Genomic DNA, 21,055 nt, shown 5'->3' on the forward strand with positions numbered 1-21,055 from the left:
ATACTTTCCTGTATCTTAATACAGAACTCTTCTTCTTCAGGAGATCGATACAGTCCAAAAATGGCCGCGACTACCAAGCCCTCGTAAGTCTTCTCTGTTTGGCAGTGATTCTTTTTTTCCCTTGAAAAAATCTGAATATGATAGAGGGATCGAGGGTTTTTTTCATGAAAAGTGACAACAAGTTACACATTTGCCTACGAAACTAATTTTTTTTAATGAAAATGATAATTCCCATAGGATACATTTATTAAGAAACTTTTTTTAAAATCATAAAAAAAATTATTTGTAACTAGAGGAAGCCGTGTTTTTAATGAATTTCAGTGAAATTCCTCAAAGATTTGTATAAATTATTAGACGTTAAACAAATTCCTGGAGAAATTAAATTTTTCTTTTGTGAAAACAGCCCGTTAAAGACGTATTCTTGTAGAAGTTTTGTTCATCTTAACGGAAATGGTATTTCTTTATAGCACTCTAACAGAGTGTCCTATATATCCTACTGTGAGATGTATTTCTCCTATTAATTACCTTTCATCCTGCTGACAGGTTGGGCACATCAGAGACAAATATGATTATATACTAATAATTAATAATTTTATTTCGTAGATTGTTTGGAAACTGCACATAGACTGAATTACATTTAACCGGTTTCCGTCAAAAAATGGCTTGGTATTCGAACTATATTCCATATATGTACATGTAATTAAAACTACTATAAAAAGATGAACAGATTCCATTATTAGAACCATTCTGACTCACATGAAAATCAGCACAAGATGAAACAATTATTTAGCAGATTAAGAACTATCTCTTGTATTTACTAAGACTTTGTAGTACATGACAATATATTGAATTCCTGAACCATTGCCGTGTATGTTTGACATCGCTCGCTCTCTGTCAACAACACGTGATAACCCTGAATCAGATTACGCAATCACAGTTCTGGGGCTGGAGACCGCGGATTACCGTGGACGGTAAACAGAGCGGTAGTTGACACCTTCCTAAAACCCGTTAGGTCGAGATAAGTCTTCTTCTGAGGGACCGTTACGTTCTAGTACCTCACGAGGATTAACTCTTCTAACAGTGCCTAAGTCACTGTTGACGGAACGCGTTTCCGCTTTGTAGTGATTGCCGGCAATTAATTAAGGTTTATTCCATTTAAATCCTAAATTAAGATCGGTGCCTTTCGCTGCATTTATTATAAATTTTATTTATTCATACATAATTTTACAAGTTATGACATTTTACTCAATGAGTTAAATGTTTCACTCATTATAGCTTAATTTTGAAAAGATGTGGATCATGTAGTGGCGATGGAAAGGTTCATTTCTTCAGCGACATGTTTCCTTCCCGCTACATCACACAGATACTAATTTAGTACTTAGACGCAAACTTTTATCAATTTTTTTATTCAATCAAAAAGTATCGCCTATGATGGGTTTTATTCCCTTTTTTAATGGGGGATGAACCTGAATGGAAAAGAATTTGTAGTATTTTTCTGTACTATAAGATAAAGACTAAATTAATCATTCTTTAAGTCTTTGAAAGAATCCCCGGATCTGATGAGTAATCATGATTATAATTTGCTGACCACCCATATCAGACATTAACTGAATACAGATTCTAAATTGTCCTTAGATCAATAACCGTTGTGTCTGCAGTGTTTATTTAATTTTATTTGTGATAATATTTTGGAAATTGAAAACTACCGTATCAATTTTTTCAAAATTTCAAAGACAAAGCCTTATCGATATTTTTTTTTTCATTCTATTAATTGCAGTTGGGATATTATTGAATCTGTACCACAAGGAACTTATCAAAGTTTAGCACATCCACGAGTTGAACTTTCAAACATTTAAAAAGTTGTTGATTATCAAACTCAAGTTTTTTTAAATTAGAAACATGAAATATTGTTTCAAATATACAGCTATCACCTGATTAAAATTCTATTTTCTTCATTAATCTGGCGGCTCCAAAAATGTGTTATTCCCCTTGTCTTACAACATTCATCCCTCTAATTCTATCTTGCCCATTTAGTGTTTTAGGTCAAAATAATTTTTAATGCACATTAACAGAAAAGGCTGATAAAGAATCTTCTACTTAGAATATGTACATGTGTAGTTTCATCGTCGTAACCCATGGAGTTTCTCGATCTCCGTTTCACTGCTTTCAAAAGCAGTGTAACGAGGAGAAAACCAATGGGTTCCGGTGATGTTGTAGTTCAAAGCCTGTTTTACCATACCGAGTGAAAATTAACATTCTGACGAATGGTAAATTAGCGGATGCATTTTAATATATTATATTGCTTTCGATGCTATTCATTGGGAAATGAACGTAGGAAACTCTGCTACACCAAATCGCAAAATGAAAGAGAGTATTTTACTTTTGTTTTACATATCCCCTTAAATCATTTATGTAAAATACTGCAATGACGATCAGAAAGTTACAATGTCGGAACAACCTATAAGTCTGCCGACATTTGTACAGCCCCCCCCCCCCCCCCCCCCGGTTGCTATAGCTATTATACCAATAACCTTTACGTGTTTTGAATATGCCGATGTGACGGGTAGTAGTTCATTACCTTATGGGTCTGCAAATCTAAAATAACGTGTCTGTGACAAGGAGAGAACTACCCAAGTAAAACGTGTGTCAAATCCTTTGGACTGTTCTCAATAAAATATGTTGAATTTTTGAAATGAATATTTACGAGAAAATTTACTCACATAGTAATCCACACCAAATAGTGTGTAAAGATACATTATATCTAGAATAACAACTATAATCGCTTTCATCTTAAATTTAGTAAAAAAAAAATTTAAGTTGTATTAATTCTATAAATAGACGTTTTTGCAATTATTGTAACTTTAATAAAATTGAAGCTAAATATTACTACGTGTATGTCTTAAAATTCTGTTTTAAACATGCATATATTTTTACAAATGTTGGATAAGAACCAGTTGTCCATTTTCTAAATTATAAATAAAATCAACAGACATGTCACATATTTTTAATGCATGTGCAAGTAAAGAACATGAGTTCTTTTGCGTCAGAAGACAAAAATAAATTGAAGCACCCCCAACCCCCACTGGCTGAATCACTGCATTGGTGCCGGCCCCGACTTCCTGCTGTTGTTGTTGTCTACTTCTGTCGTCTATTTGTGAAACAGGATGGAAAACACGCGATAATAAGCTGTCCTAGAAACAGCCACATACTTCCGGTACATCAAAACCACAAGCCATGAAGTGTTAAAGAAAAAAATAATACCGTATAAAGCATTTAAGGAGGCTGGGTGGCCAAAGAATCAACCACAAGCTCTGTCCTAAATTTTGTGATTTTTAAAAACTTGAATCTATAATTTAGTAACGAAAAATTCCATAAATCATAGCTTCAATGTTTTGATATCTAAAAATTGCCGCAACCATCCAGCCCTTAAATTTCGGTCAATATCCACGAGGAATCGTAGGATTGGTCGAGTTAGTAATAAATGGTTTTTGTTTACTTCTTAAATGTAGAACATGTATATTATATAAGTATTGAGCAAAACAGACGCATGAGAGAGGATTAGACAATATCTCCTAAAATACAAGCCAATAAGTGATGAAGACAAACAAGATTGTCATTGGCTTAATTGCAATGTTTCCTAGTTCAGTGATATTTGCAACAACCGACTTTTGAAGAGCGAATATGTTCAGACCAGTCATGAAGCGACGATTTTGTGCAAATAAGAAGGGAACATTTAAACACCTACATGTATCTGTTTGATGAGACGTTGGAATTCTAAGAGATGATGTCCTTTGACGCGTAAGGTCAATGATTCAGCGATGACATCTAGTTCCAGTAAGTGGCACCAAAATGACCACTTGCATCGCCCGACTACCGACCCTGACAGGCTGCGGGCAGCGAATCACAAAGCGATTAGCGGAGGTTACGGCGCTCTCCCCGCGCTCCCCTTCTTTAATTTTCCCTGGTCTGGACTAACTTCTAAACGAGCCTCACATCCCTATTAGCAACAAACGAGCTCACATAATGGCGCGTTTTCTCCGAGTAAAAGCGTGACAAACCCATAGCTGGTCAGTATTGTGGACTGTGAGAGTTGATCGCGCAGGTCTGCAGTAGCTAAATCATACCAGTAGAAATACAAAGAACGTGAGTAAGAACGTGAAACAGAACAAAATGATTGCAGGAACCAAAATTTCAATATCAATAAACAAAAAACCTACACCATGATACAAAATTGAAGAAATACATGTACTTAAGTTTTTTTAAATATTTGAAGTAATAAAGCCAAAAAATTTTGAATCAAGCTACGAGGTGAGTTTGATTTTTATTCTGAAATTATACATATATTTTCAATTCAAACTGTAAAGCAACTGTAAACTGTAAAGCATTTTCGATGTTATACAATTATTTTATAATTTATCTTTATCCATGCAGATATTTTAAAGTAATTTGGGTTTCAAAAATTATCGGGTGGATATGAATGAAAAGCAAGACATTTAGAGGTTATGACTTTTCTATCAACTTTCTACAATCTGAAATTATTTCCGAAATAATGTTTAGGAATAAAGTTTAGTTGCGTATCTTCAGCCTTTGACCTTGGGAAAATTATTGTCATCTTCTTAAGGTTATTTCGCTTTTTTTCTTTCCACATACGTTTGACAATATTAAAGCATTAGTTTGCATCGACAGATCGGTCAGTATATAATTAGGCAGATAATAAATGAAATAACAGCTTTTAACCCGGACAAATAAGCCTGTAACTTAGGATGGTAACTCTCCCACTACCGTTTATTGATGCAACAAAAAAGTCAGCGATAAACGAACGAACACTGATATAAAATGAACAAACATCCAAAATTGTTTTCGCGACTCAATTCCTTTTGAATGCATTAGTTAATAGAATGAACAAAAAGCCAAAATTGATTTTTAATAAAGACCTGCGACAATCGGCACGCCACGAGTATTATATTGTATATGTGTTCATCGAGCTGATGAAGGAACCGCTGTCAACAGAAACACCTTTTGCAGGTAAAACGGGCTCTGTGTCACGTGGTATTGCAGGGTTCATCGTTGTGAAATTTCCGAGTTGCTTTTTTTTTCGATCAAAATTACCATATTGAATAACAAATCCATTTTGTTTTTCTAACTACAACTAGGATATAATCTACAATTATTTTTATGGTTGGTAATATCTGTAACTGCAAGTGTTATACACTGCTAAAGATAATGTTAAGCAGTACATGCCTAGTTCAGATTGATATTTTCGAGATAGTGATAAATCGAATTAAAAGCTATCGATATTAATAATTACAAATGCATATATTATAACTCAAATGACAGCTTTCAAGATTTTCCTTGTCAAAGAAAATTTAAAAGTCCACATGCGGGTCAATCTACATGCGTCTATCTAATTCCAGAGGAGGGCCAAAGATTTCTCTATAGGCCCGCCCACCCGTTCTCAGCAAACTTGATAATTCTCCGATAATGATTGACAGATATTTGTAAAATGGCCTTCTTTTGTAAGAATATCCAAATGCTCTAGCGAGGAATCACGACCGTATTTGGAATATTAACTGTCTGCTGAGGTTTCCAGTTCAACAGGTAATATCTATTATCATTCTCCTATTATTTACAATTTTTTTTTCAAAATTAAAAAGGGGGTGCGAGGTTTTTAAATGGTTTTAAAATATTACCCGAAAGAAATGAAATCTTTTAAAACAAAAAAATAGAAAAGAAAGAATGTAAGCGAAATAGATATAAAAGCGAGCATACGATAAGTACCAACTTCATGAAGAATATTATTAATATACTATAGAATAACATAGTCAATATATACAAAAGCTTGTTTAAGTGGGTGTATATATTTTATTTTCATTTTCAACTTTAAAGCTTGGCGTATAACTATGCAGCTGTAGAAGTTTTCCTGACAATGCATAGATATATACTTTATGTACTAGTATATACTGTACAGAAATAATTAAACTTAAAACTTTTTTATTGAGAGAGAAACAGGGAAAATTAAAGAATGCTGGTTTTCCTGTTGTTTCAACATCTGAATTAGGTCTGGATTAATATCTTAATGATTGTGCTGACTGTCCAGTTATGCTGTAGTCAAACAGGACCATTTGTAAATCTCATTCATTTTATTATTTTATTATATTTTATTCATATAAACGTGCTTTTAACCACTTTGTTGCAAGAAATGAAAGTACAAACTTCATCAATTGCAAACTGACAGAACGGACCAAATATAGGTTCTTGCCAAGCACTCAAAAGTGGGTTCTTCCATTTAGAACCCCTCAGAATGCAATGCATGTACTGGGGTGAATTTTTTCTGTTATGATGTCCCCCTTACCAAATATAAGCGCCTTGGAGACAAATTATTTACATTTTGTTTTGTAAGTTAAAACCAGACCAGGCAGACCGCCTCTAAAATAACCGTCCAACAACTGAACCATTCTTTTTTCTTCGTTTTTTTTCTCTTTTCTTTTCTTTTTACCTTTTTTTTAATTTTCTCGAACCATTATATATATATATATATATATATATATATATATATATATATATATATATATATATATATATATATATATATATATATATATATATATATATATATATATATCACAAAGGTTACGCTAGCATGAACCACCATAAGAACACTTTTAACAGTAATTTTTTTTTTTGGGGGGGGGGGGGTTAAGCAACATAACAATTTAAAACCAAACATTTTGTTGTTGTAGACAATAGTAGTATTCATACTATCACTATTATATCAATTAAAATTAATTTTTATTTATTCAAATTAATGCATTTAAAATCAGAAACGATCTTACATATATAATTATTTACCGAATAACGATACACGCATCATGTTCATCAAATATTGCGTTTGAACATTCATATACCAATGAATCTCTGTCTGTATACGTTAGATAGTTACAGCTATTTTTTATGTCTGCTTTCCTGAAAATATGATTCAGAATAAAAATGGATTTATATATATACGTCCCTGGAAGTACCTGAATAACTTTAAATAAGCGGCAGTTTGGCACTGGTTACAGAATCATTTTGTTCTTATAAAGCATCGAAAATAACTGATTTCTCAATGAAAAATTAAAAGGTAAAATTGTCAATTAAGAGCAATTGGAATACATTTGATGGACGCAGTATCATTTCGGGTACGCACCTAAACTGAAAGTAAAAACTGTTGCAAGAGAACTCAAATAACCACGAAGAGACTTTCGAACTATGTGTTATAGCTGATTTTATTTGAATTGCTTTCTTAGTTTAAAAAAAACGGCCTTTGTGATATGATAAAAATACATTCACTGTGCTCAAAAAAAATTCAAGGATGGTTTTCATGTTAATCAAGTATGGAAGTTACAAAACATTTAAATATTATTGTTGCACAATTTAGTTTGACAAAAGTACATAACAGGGTTGTATAACTGACCTTTAGACAAAGTATTAAAAACATGTATTTAAGAAATTATCATAGAAATGGTTGAACGGTTTCCCGTTTGTGCTATTAGTTTCTGCAAACGATTTCTATACATGGTTCTTTTCAGACTTCTAACTTAACCATTCGACTTAACACTGTATAACTAATGTAGCCATGACTTAGTCGTTGGTTTAGATATCGTTTTAATGAGAAATGAATGGGTGGGGTCTCAATGAGTGGTCACTCTATCAGTATCGGTCCCCCAATTACAATTACTGACAACTTGTTCAAGATAAGGTATGTGTCCACTCGCTGATATAGGGGGGAACTGTTGTAAATCTGCCACTGTCTTTGTCAACTCGTACTGGCATAGATAATCGACTTCTTCGATTAAAGGATTTGGTTTGTAAGATAAATAAATCAAACGTGTGTTTTGATTGGTTCGTATATTCTGCCATTAGCCCTGCAACAGATGTGCAGGGATCCTATGCCAGACAACCAGCAAAAGTCTCTCCAGTTTCTACTTAACGACAAACGAAGTCAGACCGAATTCCTGCCACAAAAATGCCATCCATCTCCTTGGTCTGTGAATCTCATCAACCTGATCCTTTCTGTAGGACAACATGCTAGTAGATACAGAAATTTTATACATTTCGAGTAAAATGTTATCATTTCGTATCTCATATCAATTGTTGTATACCAGAAACACAAATTAAATTCATGCTGTTAAAATGTTTTCAGGCACAGTCCTATCACATATTGTTCCCAGTTTTTCCGGAAAAACCCCTGAAGTAATCTGAATTACTTGTTAGGATGTTGTAGCGAAAATCTATACGTTTTAATTTTAATTAAATTCATTGTAAATGCCATTGTTAAGATAGACTTTACTTTTATTACAAATTTATTTTACGGTTCAGGTGAAATAGATTTTCAAATTATTAAAATATCCGATTTTGATTTCAACTTGTATATATTTTGTCGACAAATATACACCCCCACCCCTCCCCCAAAAATAATTCAACACTGGGGTATTTTGAAGTAAACACACGAAAATAAGTTGTTAAATTTCACTGGACTGTTGATTATCGTCTCGCAATGAGCAGACTATTATAATGAGAGTTTCCGTTCAATTTAACTATGGATTTGAGTCTAAGCTTCAGGAGACATTTAGTTTCATTTCTTCTGCAAGTGTTTATTATTTTATAAGTACATTTGGTTTGATAAAAAAAGTTGCGTGCATTAATCTTGTTCTACAGATGTCTCGATATTTAAAACTGCAGGTTGGTTTATCTAAAAGGTTCTCTGTTGGAATGATATTTCAATAATATTAATCCAATTTCAAACAGCGAGATTTCTCTCCTTTAATTGCATTATCAATTTTTCCATATGCAAGTACTAGTTATTTATAAGTCAAAATATTGTACATTTCCACAAAGAAAAGCACACAAAAAGAGTGAATGCAAGTACAAGATTATCTACGTGATAAAAAAATCTTCAAATTATTATATATATATATATTACTAAATCATAACGTTTTAGATAGGGGTACGATATATATATATATATATATATATATATATATATATATATATATATATATATATATATATATATATATATATATATATATATATATATATATATATATATATATATATATATATATATTAACTGATTGTTTTTATCCATCTCATTGCTCCTCCATATTAGACACGTCACAAAAAATGAAATACATTTTTTTCTTTTCTTATCTTTTGTTTTTATTTTTGGAAGCTAACATTTTACATTTTCTCTCCATTTTTGTGAATAAAATTCAATTTCTACCCCGAAAGTCAAATTACTGTAATAACGTATTTACCAGGCCTAAAACCTATGAAATATGTTCTAAAAATACAGTGATTAAACTATAGTTAAAATTTCTTTGAATTGCTTGGAATTGGCTCCCTACTGAACTAGCATTTTGCGTTAGGTTAGCCTAAAAGGGCCCGAACACCAAGAAGACGAAATATGCTTGAATCCCGGTATTTACGTATAACAGTATGTTCCTACAGTTTTACAGTCACTACGAACAATGCGGTGCTAAGTTACAACACCATTGGCGCTGCCTTGTTAAGTAAAGGTTCATCATGGCATTATTATTTAAAAAAAGATAGAATAAATAAATGACAATTGTTTCACTTGAAAATTTAAGTTAATATGGTTCGGATAAACAGGGTTTGAGTGAAAAAAAACCTGGTGGGATGCTCCATTCGAATTCACAGGTCTTGGTTTTCCAGAATTACCTAATAACCATAATGAAATACTGGTTAACAATATTGTAAACAAAAATATTAATAAAATGTTCAAACTATTAAAAGGTTTAGAATTCTTGTTTAATTAAATAATGCGGTATTTGCAGAATGCTCTAACAACTGAAAAATCAGTAACTTGGGTAAATAAATTAATAATATTAGACATATATCATTTGTTGGGAAAATATCATATTACAAAGATGGTATATTTGGTCATAGTATATGACTTTCGCTTGATGTCATCCATTGTTCATTGCGTTAGTTTTCTACTATACTTTAAATCTTGTTCTTCAACTTTGATGACGCTGATGAGCCTCCACGACACAATCGAGCAGATTTAACGCCCGGCTTGCGCTACCCGGAGAATGATCAGACTCACGCCCCCCTGGGTTCCAAACTAACCCGTTTCCAAGGTGTCGTCAACTGAAAATGAAAGCATGCGCACGATTAGGATAAACGATATGTTTTTCACAATTCCTCACTTTGAACACACTGATTGAACGTTTATTCACAAATCATGAACTCTCTTTGAAAAGAAAATGGCCACACAAGACGACAAAGGTTCTCGACTCAGTGTAAAGAAACCTGCAGAATTGATTAAAATTCACCCCACAGATAAACAACCCAGAGGTCTTGTTCACATTTGGCCAATAGTTCTCCCCTTAAAAAAAGAACCCCAAAATACATGTCTTTAAATATTATTTCCACCATGTAAAAATCGTTAATGTTATCATTATAAAAAATAGAAGAAACAAAATCTTATCAAGATATGTTTTGTATGTAGTAAGTTATGTAACGCGTGTCAATTATGTTTCACGTTCAAATAACACGTCTTCAGAAAATGATGGAGTTTACATATTCTAAACCAATGAAAAAAACCAGACACAAACTCGGTATCTAATGCGATAATTGAAGTATAAAAATAAACTTACTAGATGCATTTGATCACTTTCTTTGTTTTATCGTATATAATGTAACCCTGTTTGACCTTACTGCTTTAAAGCATGTAGAAAAAGTGCATGTCTACATGTAGGATTTGCTTTCTTTGAATGTTTGTATTAATTCCATGCTGTTTTCAGTGCTTCGATGCCCAGCCAACAGCATAAAGAGGTGTGTGCATCCTGCCAGTACCCCATTGAAGACCGCTTTCTCCTGCGGGTCATGGACTTACCCTGGCACGAGCAATGTGTCGTCTGCTCAGTGTGCCAAACCCAGCTCACCCGCACATGTTTCCATCGCAACAGACAGTTTTATTGCAAAAACGACTATGACAAGTAAGAATACAACTAGGATTTTCTCCCCGTTTTCATCATGTTGCGTAAATGTTACTACGGTGTCTTCCCCCTGAAATGATAAATACTGTAGAATGGTCTGAAAATATTCATGCTGAATGAGCGGGCTCTCTCTCTCTCTCTCTCTCTCTCTCTCTCTCTCTCTCTCTCTCTCTCTCTCTCTCAACTTGGTTGTACTTTATGAGATTCCGCAGCTTTCAAGTTTTGTTTCGATTGTCAGTATTTATAAACCCTGGCAATAAGAGACTAAAATAATGGGCAATAACGAAGTTCGCCCGCGGCATCCTCCACTCCAATATATTTCTTGTTACCTTAGTTTCCAGAAAGAAGTTGACACCCCGTTGTTTATTAGAAATAACGGATCGATTCCAGAATGCCAATAATCCCTCATAGATATTGTATCGTTTGGAGATCACGTCCTTTCTTAAATTTTGGTGGATTACATTATTATTTTCTAGATAGTGTCCCATTAAACTATAAATGGTGCAAATGCATCTTTTTATTATATACCAGGTACTTAGTAATGAATACAGGGGTTTTTTTGCATATGCGATACAGATGACATCACAAACTTAACTCGTATCGGCCTCCGGGGCTGATACAGGTTATCGGCCCTAGGTCTGATACGGATCCGTATCACACTCCTTGAAGAACTCCCTTTTTTCATTTTGACATTTGTGCATTTTTACAGACGAAAAAATGAAACATTTGTTACAGTCGACAATTTTAAGTGCAGTTAAAAACTTCAAATGCTAGGTAGTGCTTTGAAGAAGTTAATTTTAAATATAATAAAAGATACATTTTTTCATATCACAGCCTGTATCAGCCGTCGACCAATATCATCCCTCGGGCCTTCGGGCTGATATTGGAGTCTCAAGCTGATACTGGCTGTGATATGGAAAAGGATATGTATTATTCTCTATGTATTAGGATTTTTGATACAGAAAAATAATGATTTAAAAAAGGAATCTGCAAATCTTAAGTAAAAAATTCAGCGTTAAAAAACAAGCCGAAATAATGGTGCTTTTCTTCTTCTCAAAACTGGTACTTTGAAGAAGAATTATATGAATAAAAGTAGCAAGTTAGAGTATTTCTTGTACAGAAAGGATGATTGTTTTAATGTAAGGAAATTGTATAAAACAATAAAATGAACTGATTCACATAAACACGACTACGTGACTGGTTAACATTATCAGAATTACTACATGTAATATATAATCAATTACAATTATATCAAAGCAAAGACGTTACAAAGTAGTTTACAGCAGTTAGGCTATATTCTTTTTTTTATCATTATCATAATATTATTTATTTTCTTTGTTCAAAGAGTTTTATCCAAAGCATTTTCCCCCTTCAAAGCTTGAAACACCATTAAATGATCCTAAAATCAGAATTTAACGTTAGATGTGGCGTTCGATATATTTAAGGAATGAATTCAATATTTATTTGTTTTATACGATATAAAATGGTTTGGGGCAGTTTACGCTTTATAAACCGCGAAGCGGTTTATAAAAAAGCGTAAACTGTTTCAAACCATTTTATATCGTATAAAACTAATAAATATTGAATTCATTGCTTATAATTTAATTTTTTTACTCTTCGTTGTAGATAAAACCGGTCATTTGACCTTTACAATGACGTAAAATTGTACAAAATTCAAACGTAACGTCAGGCGTATTGATACGTTTTTGACGTTGGTCTTACTATGACGTAGGCAACATTCTTTATACGATATAAAATAATTTTTTAGCCAATCAGAAAGCGCGATACAACCAGAATTAAATTATATATATATATATATATATATATATATATATATATATATATATATATATATATATATATATATATATATATATATATATATATATATATATATTTAACAGATGTCAATGACACTGTTTATACATGTATGTAAATGTTACACATCTGTTAGTAAAACTCGTTGATATTATTGTATGGGCAAAAGTTGATCCCTCGCCTTTGATTTTAAAGGATAAATGTTAACTATGTTCAATTTTTAATTGTATACATGATACAGTTTATCGTCATTATGATATCAAATGATCAATTTCGATTCAGCTATGTATTGAGGTACATTCTGATAAAAAAAAATTATATAAATAGTATATGAACTTGGCGGCATAACAAACTGCAAATTAATATGTATCTACACTGTATGCCATATCAGTACTTTGATGGGGAGGGTTTTAAAACCAAATCAATTGAAACAAAGCAAAGATTAAAACGTCAAAATTATGAAAATAATTTAAGCAGTTCTTATTTTTTGGAGATTGATAATAAGATTGAAAATTATATGTAGATAACGTTATGGACCAATACATGTGATATTTCATTCAAAATATCTTGATTCAAATTTCATAATAAAATTTCATAGTAGACCCTCGAAGGTCCAAAATGTCGGATGCCTCTGTATAGAATAAATATACAACTTGGTCTATCTTTTTCTTAGACAAAAACATTTCGTGTTGACATTTTATGGTTTTGTTTCCTTTTCCCCATTGTTTAATGAATATACATAGGGGTTAATCATATTTCCGGGACCATTTAACTTTTTCAAACTCAGTCTCACTTTTCCTCAATAATTTACTTTTGTTAAGGAGACTAAGACACAATTTGAGCTCAAGTTAGTATAAGTTTCAATCTGATAAAATTATTTAAGACATTGATTCAGTTCATCCTGTTTATCACAAGTTATTTTGTCAAAAAAATGGTAAAGTCTTTATTTTATTTGTAAACAAATATAAGACTCAAACTTTGTTTAACGACTTCTTTCCTCTGTGTCTCGCTTGTAAATTGACTTCTAACATTCAAATTTTGGTAAATCGTTCAAAATACACAATTAAACTATTTTAAACAAAAATAAAAATAAAATTTTCATCTCAAATCGTGGCTAGGTCCCTTTAAAGTGAGAGTAAGATGAAGTTGAGCCCATCTGAGTATTATGACGTTTTGGGGGCAGTATTTTTATACTAAGTGTACCCCGAATTATAGGGAATTATTTCCTGTTTATGTTTAGACTCCAAACATTCGGCAGGCAATGAAAATAACTTTTTGATGCGAAGGGTTAAGATTAAAAAATTATAACGGTGTGTGTTTTGACATTACACTGTGCCATTTATGAAGAGGACCTATTATAACATTAGTTAATTCATTGTCAGGCTAGTTTGCATTTTTTGTTAAATGAGCAAAAAAAAAAAAAATACAGAGAGGTATTTAAATAAAATTAATGTCGGTATTTATTTCACTGTTATACGGGTATTTTAGTTTGTGAACCATGTTATGCCGCAATTCTTCAGAAACAGCACTATTTAATGTTTCAATTTTTGTATGCATTTATGTATCATCCGAGAATTCATCTGATTCGCCGAGAAAAGAACACTTAAGCGGACAGGGGTATCCACTACACAAAGTACACTTGACCGTATTTTTGCATCATTCTAACAATGCCATTAGAACTATAAATGCCAGTCACATAGGGGATTAAGAATTAACCATCCCCAGTCAACAAATTTCTTCGATTTCCATTTCTAAATCATTCGTCAATTTTTACCAGACGATTTACATCGCAAAATGAACAATAAGTCAAGATACAAGACTCTGTTCGACCTGCAAACGAACTGCTTTTTCCATCAGTTTCCTATTGGATGCGGCAAGGATATTCTTTCAAAACGGTGAAGCTTAATGGTCTGATTTCCGTATCTTTTGCTTCTGCGGAGTGATATCTCGTGTCCGGACCATTTGGCGTGAATTCAAATCCGTCTTTACTTCTGCAACATTTTAAGTAGCGATTGAGGAAGCTTAATTTGGCAGAAGGTGTTCACACTTCGTTAGCGGCGCAGGCGGTGCGACAGGGTGTCCCGATTTGTTTAGTCGCAGAGCTACTTTTTGTCTCTTTTGCATGAGCTCCTTTCTGTCGTATGTGAAAATAATTAATGTATATCTACTCAGTTGACTGCAAAAAGATCTCAAACGCGACAAATCTTCCTTTACTGTGGCTATCGATCTTTTTGTGTGTCCATACGTTGGTACCCGCTGCGCTCAGAGATGCAATGAAAAAAGCAAAACAGTGAAATAAATTTTAATTATTTTGCATTAATTTCTTGCCAACAACGCATTTTTTATTAGTAAAGGAAAAAATTGCACAGTGGAAATGCCTGCAATTTTACTAAAACACAGATGTTATTTTATTCATTCAAGGTTGTTCCGACGAGCATCTTGCAATGGTTGCGGTATGTTCGTCATTCCAACAGAATTTGTGATGCGAGCAAAAGGTTATGTGTACCACCAGCAATGCTTCAACTGCATCGAGTGCGGACAACAGCTCCGCCAAGGTGACCATTGTGCAATAAAGGACGGACAACTCTTCTGTGGTATCGACTTTGAGAAAGAAATGAACATGATGGCACTAAGTCCAAGAAGTACGAATTTATAAAGCAGATTCTTTGAATGAAGTAAAGCAAAGAACATGTCACTTATCATAAGGAAAAGCTAACCTCTCAATGTTTAAATTTTGTAACTTTTTTTGAATTATCAAACACAACCAACAAGCTAAATAAAAAGCCCATTTTAATATACTAGCAATACCTAAGTATTCTGTTCACATTCAATGTTGGATCGCATGGATCCTAAACAAATTATTGAAAATAAAAATAAAAACATGAAATTTAATGAAAAATCAGTCAACGAAAGAACCACAAAATGTCCAATATTTAAAATATAGTTTAACTGACATATTTACTTAACAAATTTAAGATCATATACTAACATTTCACCATATATGCCGTTGTTTATTTTACATATCAGTCTCTTGAACAAGCATTCCAATAAACGACTTTGAAAATTGTGAAATATATTAGGGAGAACTATAATTTTGGTTTCTAGGCGATGGGTCGGACAGTTACGAGGATGGGGAGAGTGACTGTGGGAAGCACCCTAAGCGGCCCCGCACCATTCTGACAACCAGTCAGCGACGCAAGTTCAAGTCAGCGTTCGAACTCAACCCAAAGCCGTGCAGAAAAGTACGCGTCAACTAAAAATATAAAAACTGAAACCAAGTATTTTCAAAATACTAGTATTAATCTCATTTATTTTCTTGATTCTTAATCTCAATATGAAATCTGTTTTAAGCAAGATATTTTTCTCTATAAGTTATTTTTGCATAATCTTGCATAATTATTGAACATTTTAATTTAATGCTATGGTAAAAATGTTATTCTAATTCTCTTATGAATTATAAACCTATAAGCCATTGTTAATATTAGTTTATATTCAGTGTTTTACAGAATCATTGTCTTCTTATTGACAGGTACGCGAACAACTCGCCGCCGAAACAGGTCTTAGTGTTCGAGTTGTGCAGGTGTGGTTTCAAAATCAGAGGGCAAAGGTATGTAATGCTGAATTTTATTTTGCAATGAAAGGTTTCTGATCTTTCACCAATGATCTTTTTGTTATTTTACATGGTGCATTGTTTTTCCAAAAGAAGTTCGATGCTTACTTTAAGTGTGTATAAATGAACCAAAATTTGACAATATTTAGCCGACATTGAGCATTCCCTTATATCGTATAGAAAATGACCTTGAGTCTCTCTTTTGCAAGGACATGCACGCGCGTTATGATACTGATGTGTGTTGTTATTCCATATTACAGTTGAGAAATCATTTCATTAGTGATGTTAATTAATCCAGCAACAACTACTGACAAAATATTTTGCAGGTAAAAAAATTAGCACGTCGCCAAAATCAAGATGGTTGCGGAACAAAATCAGGGGTACAAACTAAAGTCAAAAATGAGGGAAAGGACTGCAAATTTGAACGGGAGGATGATATCGATCAAGGTAAACTCATTTGATTGATTGATTGACTGGCGACGTATTTTGATGGTCAAGGAAAACTGTTCCTATTGCACGTATTATCTTCCTGCATGTGTAATTAATGAATATCTCCTATCTGTTTATTAGTTTAATACCTGACTAGACTAGGGTAAACCACGCATGGGGGAGGGGGAGGGGTGGAATTGAGGAATTTCATTAACCATTTGTGTTCTGTCCTTTTTCAGACTGTTTGCCAAAAGTGAGAGACGATGAATCAATGAGTAAGTTTATGTAAGAATTCCCCATTGAGTAACACTTTACATATGTGATTAGGGTGCGTTTCGAGTTTAAAGAACCTGACAAAGATGCTACTTGACATTCATTTTACCCATACAGTTTAAGCAAAAAATATTGGAAATATACATACATATGTATAATGATATTTCCAGTTAAAGATATGCCTTTTTTTTTTTACCCCAGGTTCTTTGATATCGGAGCCTCAAAATAACAACAATATCGAGCAAATATCCCCACTTTCATCGGGAGATCATGGTATGTGAAGTTTTTCTTAGTATTTAAAACCATGTCGTTAGTAAATTGTAAAATAATGGTCAATTCGTTGTATGTTAATTAACTCTTGCATGGGTCAGGAGTGAATATGTTGTCTTTCGTTCTTTAGAGTCATACCGAAGCCAACTCGACCTTGGACGTAAAGGACTTGATGATGGCTTGAGTTGCGTGGATCCATTGTTTGTGAACGGTGGCCTCCCTCCTCATTCACATCTTGACAACTCGGGCCTGCCAAATCCGATCGATAAGCTTTACTCAATGCAGAACTCCTATTTCAGTGTAGAATGAAGCCAAGGCGGCAATGGGATCATAAGAAAGACTTGTTCATGCAAATTATAGTTCACCCAAAGCATATATCATGTTCGATAAAGAACACCGGGTCTTATCAAAAATTAAAGCTTATACATGTTAATCAATAATTTATGAATTTTCACATTTCATTCAATGATATTTTAGCCATTTCGTTTGGACGCTGTTTTATCTAGAAGTCACAAGGATTTAAATTAGGTTGGTCTGAGACACCTGTCGATATTAATGTGGATAAAAGTATATTATAATTAGAATACTTCACTGGTAAGAATTTTGTCAAATTTTATAAAACTTGACCAAAAAATATTTCCAGCGGGAATCGAACTCACGATTAACACCTTTATAGTTAACGCGCTAATCCATTTCATCAAGCTGTTAGGTAACAATGTTGGGAGAAATTATACTTTTTATTTCGATAGGAAGTACGTCGCAATATGGAGGTGTCCCATACCAACTTAAGTTGCATCATATACTTCTTGAATATAAACACTGATTTTACAAAGAAACTTTTAGATACAACAATTTGTTTGTTATCATAGACAACGCTAATTATATTAATATTTTCTTGTTTGAATATTGGACTGAATACATATATTATGATTCACAAATATCAAAGAAATTGAACATTTTTTACGACTTCGGTTTATTACATCTCCGTTGGTTTTCATATACATGTATAAGCGTTCTTTTTTTAGTTATTTCAATTAATAATTATGGTAAACATGTCACTGATTTGAATTAGGCAACTTTCTTTTTCAAAGCAAAACACATGAATTTTTATTAATAGGTTTGCCTTGGTATTCTTGTATGATTAATTTTTCTGTAATTGTTTGTGCTCATGCAAAATTCTTGAATTTTTTCAAGATTTAAGAGTCGGCATTATTATATGGTAGTTCCAATCAGATTAAAACATAACAAAGAATACAAAATAAGTAAGATGAAAGTGCTAACAAATTAGACACAGCATTCTCTGCATTTTGCCCATTACTTTGGAAGGCGCCTTTTGTGGGTGGGGGGGGGGGTATGCTTATGGGTTTTTTTTTCTCTCAATTTGGTTAAATTTCTTTCATATATTTATAAAGAAGGGATTCTATTTTACACAAATAAAAAAATCTTTTTTAAGTGCTACATCGTTATGAGAATTCGATTAATTTGATGATAGGGGTTAGACAAGGAGACTTCTTAAGGGTTTTGGTATTTTTGTAATGCCAGTGTTAGTGATATTTTGTTTCTATGTGTATTTATTTTGTTTGTCTGTGATAATTAGTACCGTGTGTTACGTTTACATTTTGTACGAAGTATTGTTGTTAATGAAGAAAATCAGTCTGTTTTGAATGATAGAGAATTGAAATATAAGATATAATTTCATACACCGTAAAGCTGTTTATCAAAAAGCCGAAACTGTTCCAACCCATTTTATATGAGTGTAGAATCTGTAACTATTGATTTTATTCTTACAATAAAGAATTGAAATTGGAAACAATTTTTTTTTGTTCAAAGTAACATTTTTTACTTATTTGTTTCTAAAATAACAAACACTTGTTTGAAAAATAAACATTGTGAGCTGACTATCTTTGGAGGTACATGTATAATCTCCAGTAACTATATACATTAATCGGAATGCTGTGGGAAGTGTTATCAATATTGTTTGTTTTTATATCTGACTTGCAGTTGTCCCTTTGGTTATTTTTTTTTCTACCAAATTATCATAATTGAATTGTTCATTGAACTTGACCGATACTTTTTTTTTCAACTTTCAAGAGAGCATTTTATAAAAGTCGAATTGAACCTTTCAAGGTGAATCGGTAACATATTTACAGGTACTCGATTCAAAGCTGATTGAGAACATCGAAATTTCACAAAATCGTGTATAATTTCCTCGTTAAGTTATGAATAAATAATGTGGTATGAGCCGAGGACCAACGGTCAGAGGTTAGAATCCTACTGTCTAAAGTGTGTGGTGATTCCAGTCCGTCTGTAACAGTACTAGTAGTTAAACTTTTGTAAACTTTTGTATTTTCATATGCTTCATTTTGTATTTTTATTTTGTATCGGTTGGCCGGTCAGAGAACGACGATAACTGTTTTATATATATGTACCGTGTTACAATTATAGAGGGCAATATCTACACTATGGGTGGTGATGACCCGACAGTTATACAGGGCAATATCTACACTATGGGTGTTGATGACCCGACAGTTATACAGGGCAATATCTACACTATGGGTGTTGATGACCCGACAATTATACAGGGCAATATCTACACTATGGGTAGTGGTGACCCGGCGAAATCAATGTTGGAATTGAGGAGGCCATTGGGAAGCAATTCTTCTTTTTTGTACAAAATACCTCATCTGGTCTAGAATATAATCTATGATAATTAGAGGAGCGTCGATAAGATTATGATTTGCATATCCTGTAAAACCAGAACTCTTAATTTATTTTAATCATTAGTAAATTATTTGTAAAAGGGTTGTCAGTTTAACGTGTGCAATAATATCATGAATTCGGTTTTGAAGCCATTTTCAATAATTAAAATGGCTCTGAAATTATGAGAGTGTCTGAATCATCTTTTTGAATGTGGTGGGTGTTTTTATGCATTCATGTATAGAAAATATCCTTAATACCTTTTGCCAAGCTTGAAGTAGATTGGAGGCAGAAAAACGTTGTCTGGTTTCATATTGTCTTCAATATATGTGATGAATAATGGAAGATGCAAATTTTGAATTGGAATTTCTTTTGATGAAGTGATTTGGTGTTCTATGATTTTGTTATTTATATTTACATATACATGTTGTATACAAAATATTAAACGATAAAAGAATATACATGATTTTGTCTTCTTTTCCTTATATAGTAGAACATTCAAAATCCCTAACATTGTTTTAAATTATAACACTGTGTGCCTTTCAGATTTCGAATTCGTTTTGATTTTTAGAAGGCTGATGTTGACATTAAAATCTAATAATAAAAATTTTGCGGTGGTATGGGACACCTGTCGATATTGATTTGGTTTATGATAATCAAAATACTTTCACCGTTTTAGAATTTTCAAATTTTATAGTATTTGACCAAAGTATATTTAAAACATTTTTTAGAAAGAAGAAAAATTACCAAAGCTTCAGCGGAATTCAAACTTATGACTTACAAATTTGCAACTATGGCTAAAATCGAATGCGCTACGCTGTAACGTATAACAATTTTGGGGGTAAACAATTATATAAAATTATGCTTGATTTATTGTTTATTTCAATGGAAAGTACGTCACAATATGGAGGTGTCCCATGTCACCTTAATTCAGATTAACTTATACGACGGA

General features: G+C 32.7%; 1 protein-coding gene across 2 annotated transcripts; it reads left to right on the forward strand.

The window, feature by feature from the left end:
* Positions 1 to 39: 39 nt before the first annotated feature.
* Positions 40 to 20,501, forward strand: LOC105341356 (LIM homeobox transcription factor 1-beta.1). 2 transcript variants are annotated; one of them, XM_066077258.1, is made up of 9 exons: positions 40 to 83; positions 10,812 to 11,006; positions 15,246 to 15,466; positions 15,930 to 16,066; positions 16,354 to 16,431; positions 16,761 to 16,881; positions 17,103 to 17,138; positions 17,338 to 17,409; positions 17,537 to 20,501. In XM_066077258.1, the coding sequence occupies exons 1-9, from the start codon at positions 61 to 63 to the stop codon at positions 17,713 to 17,715; spliced, it is 1,062 nt and encodes a 353-aa protein (XP_065933330.1). In that variant the 5' UTR covers positions 40 to 60; the 3' UTR covers positions 17,716 to 20,501. The 2 variants fall into 2 exon arrangements, with proteins under 2 accessions (XP_065933330.1, XP_011446165.2); XM_011447863.4 differs by lacking the exon at positions 40 to 83 and adding an exon at positions 5,459 to 5,598 and having other exon boundaries at positions 17,537 to 20,500.
* The last annotated feature ends 554 nt before the right edge of the window (positions 20,502 to 21,055 follow it).

The sequence above is a fragment of the Magallana gigas genome, chromosome 2, assembly GCF_963853765.1.
Source record: "Magallana gigas chromosome 2, xbMagGiga1.1, whole genome shotgun sequence".
NCBI classification, from domain to species: domain Eukaryota; kingdom Metazoa; phylum Mollusca; class Bivalvia; order Ostreida; family Ostreidae; genus Magallana; species Magallana gigas.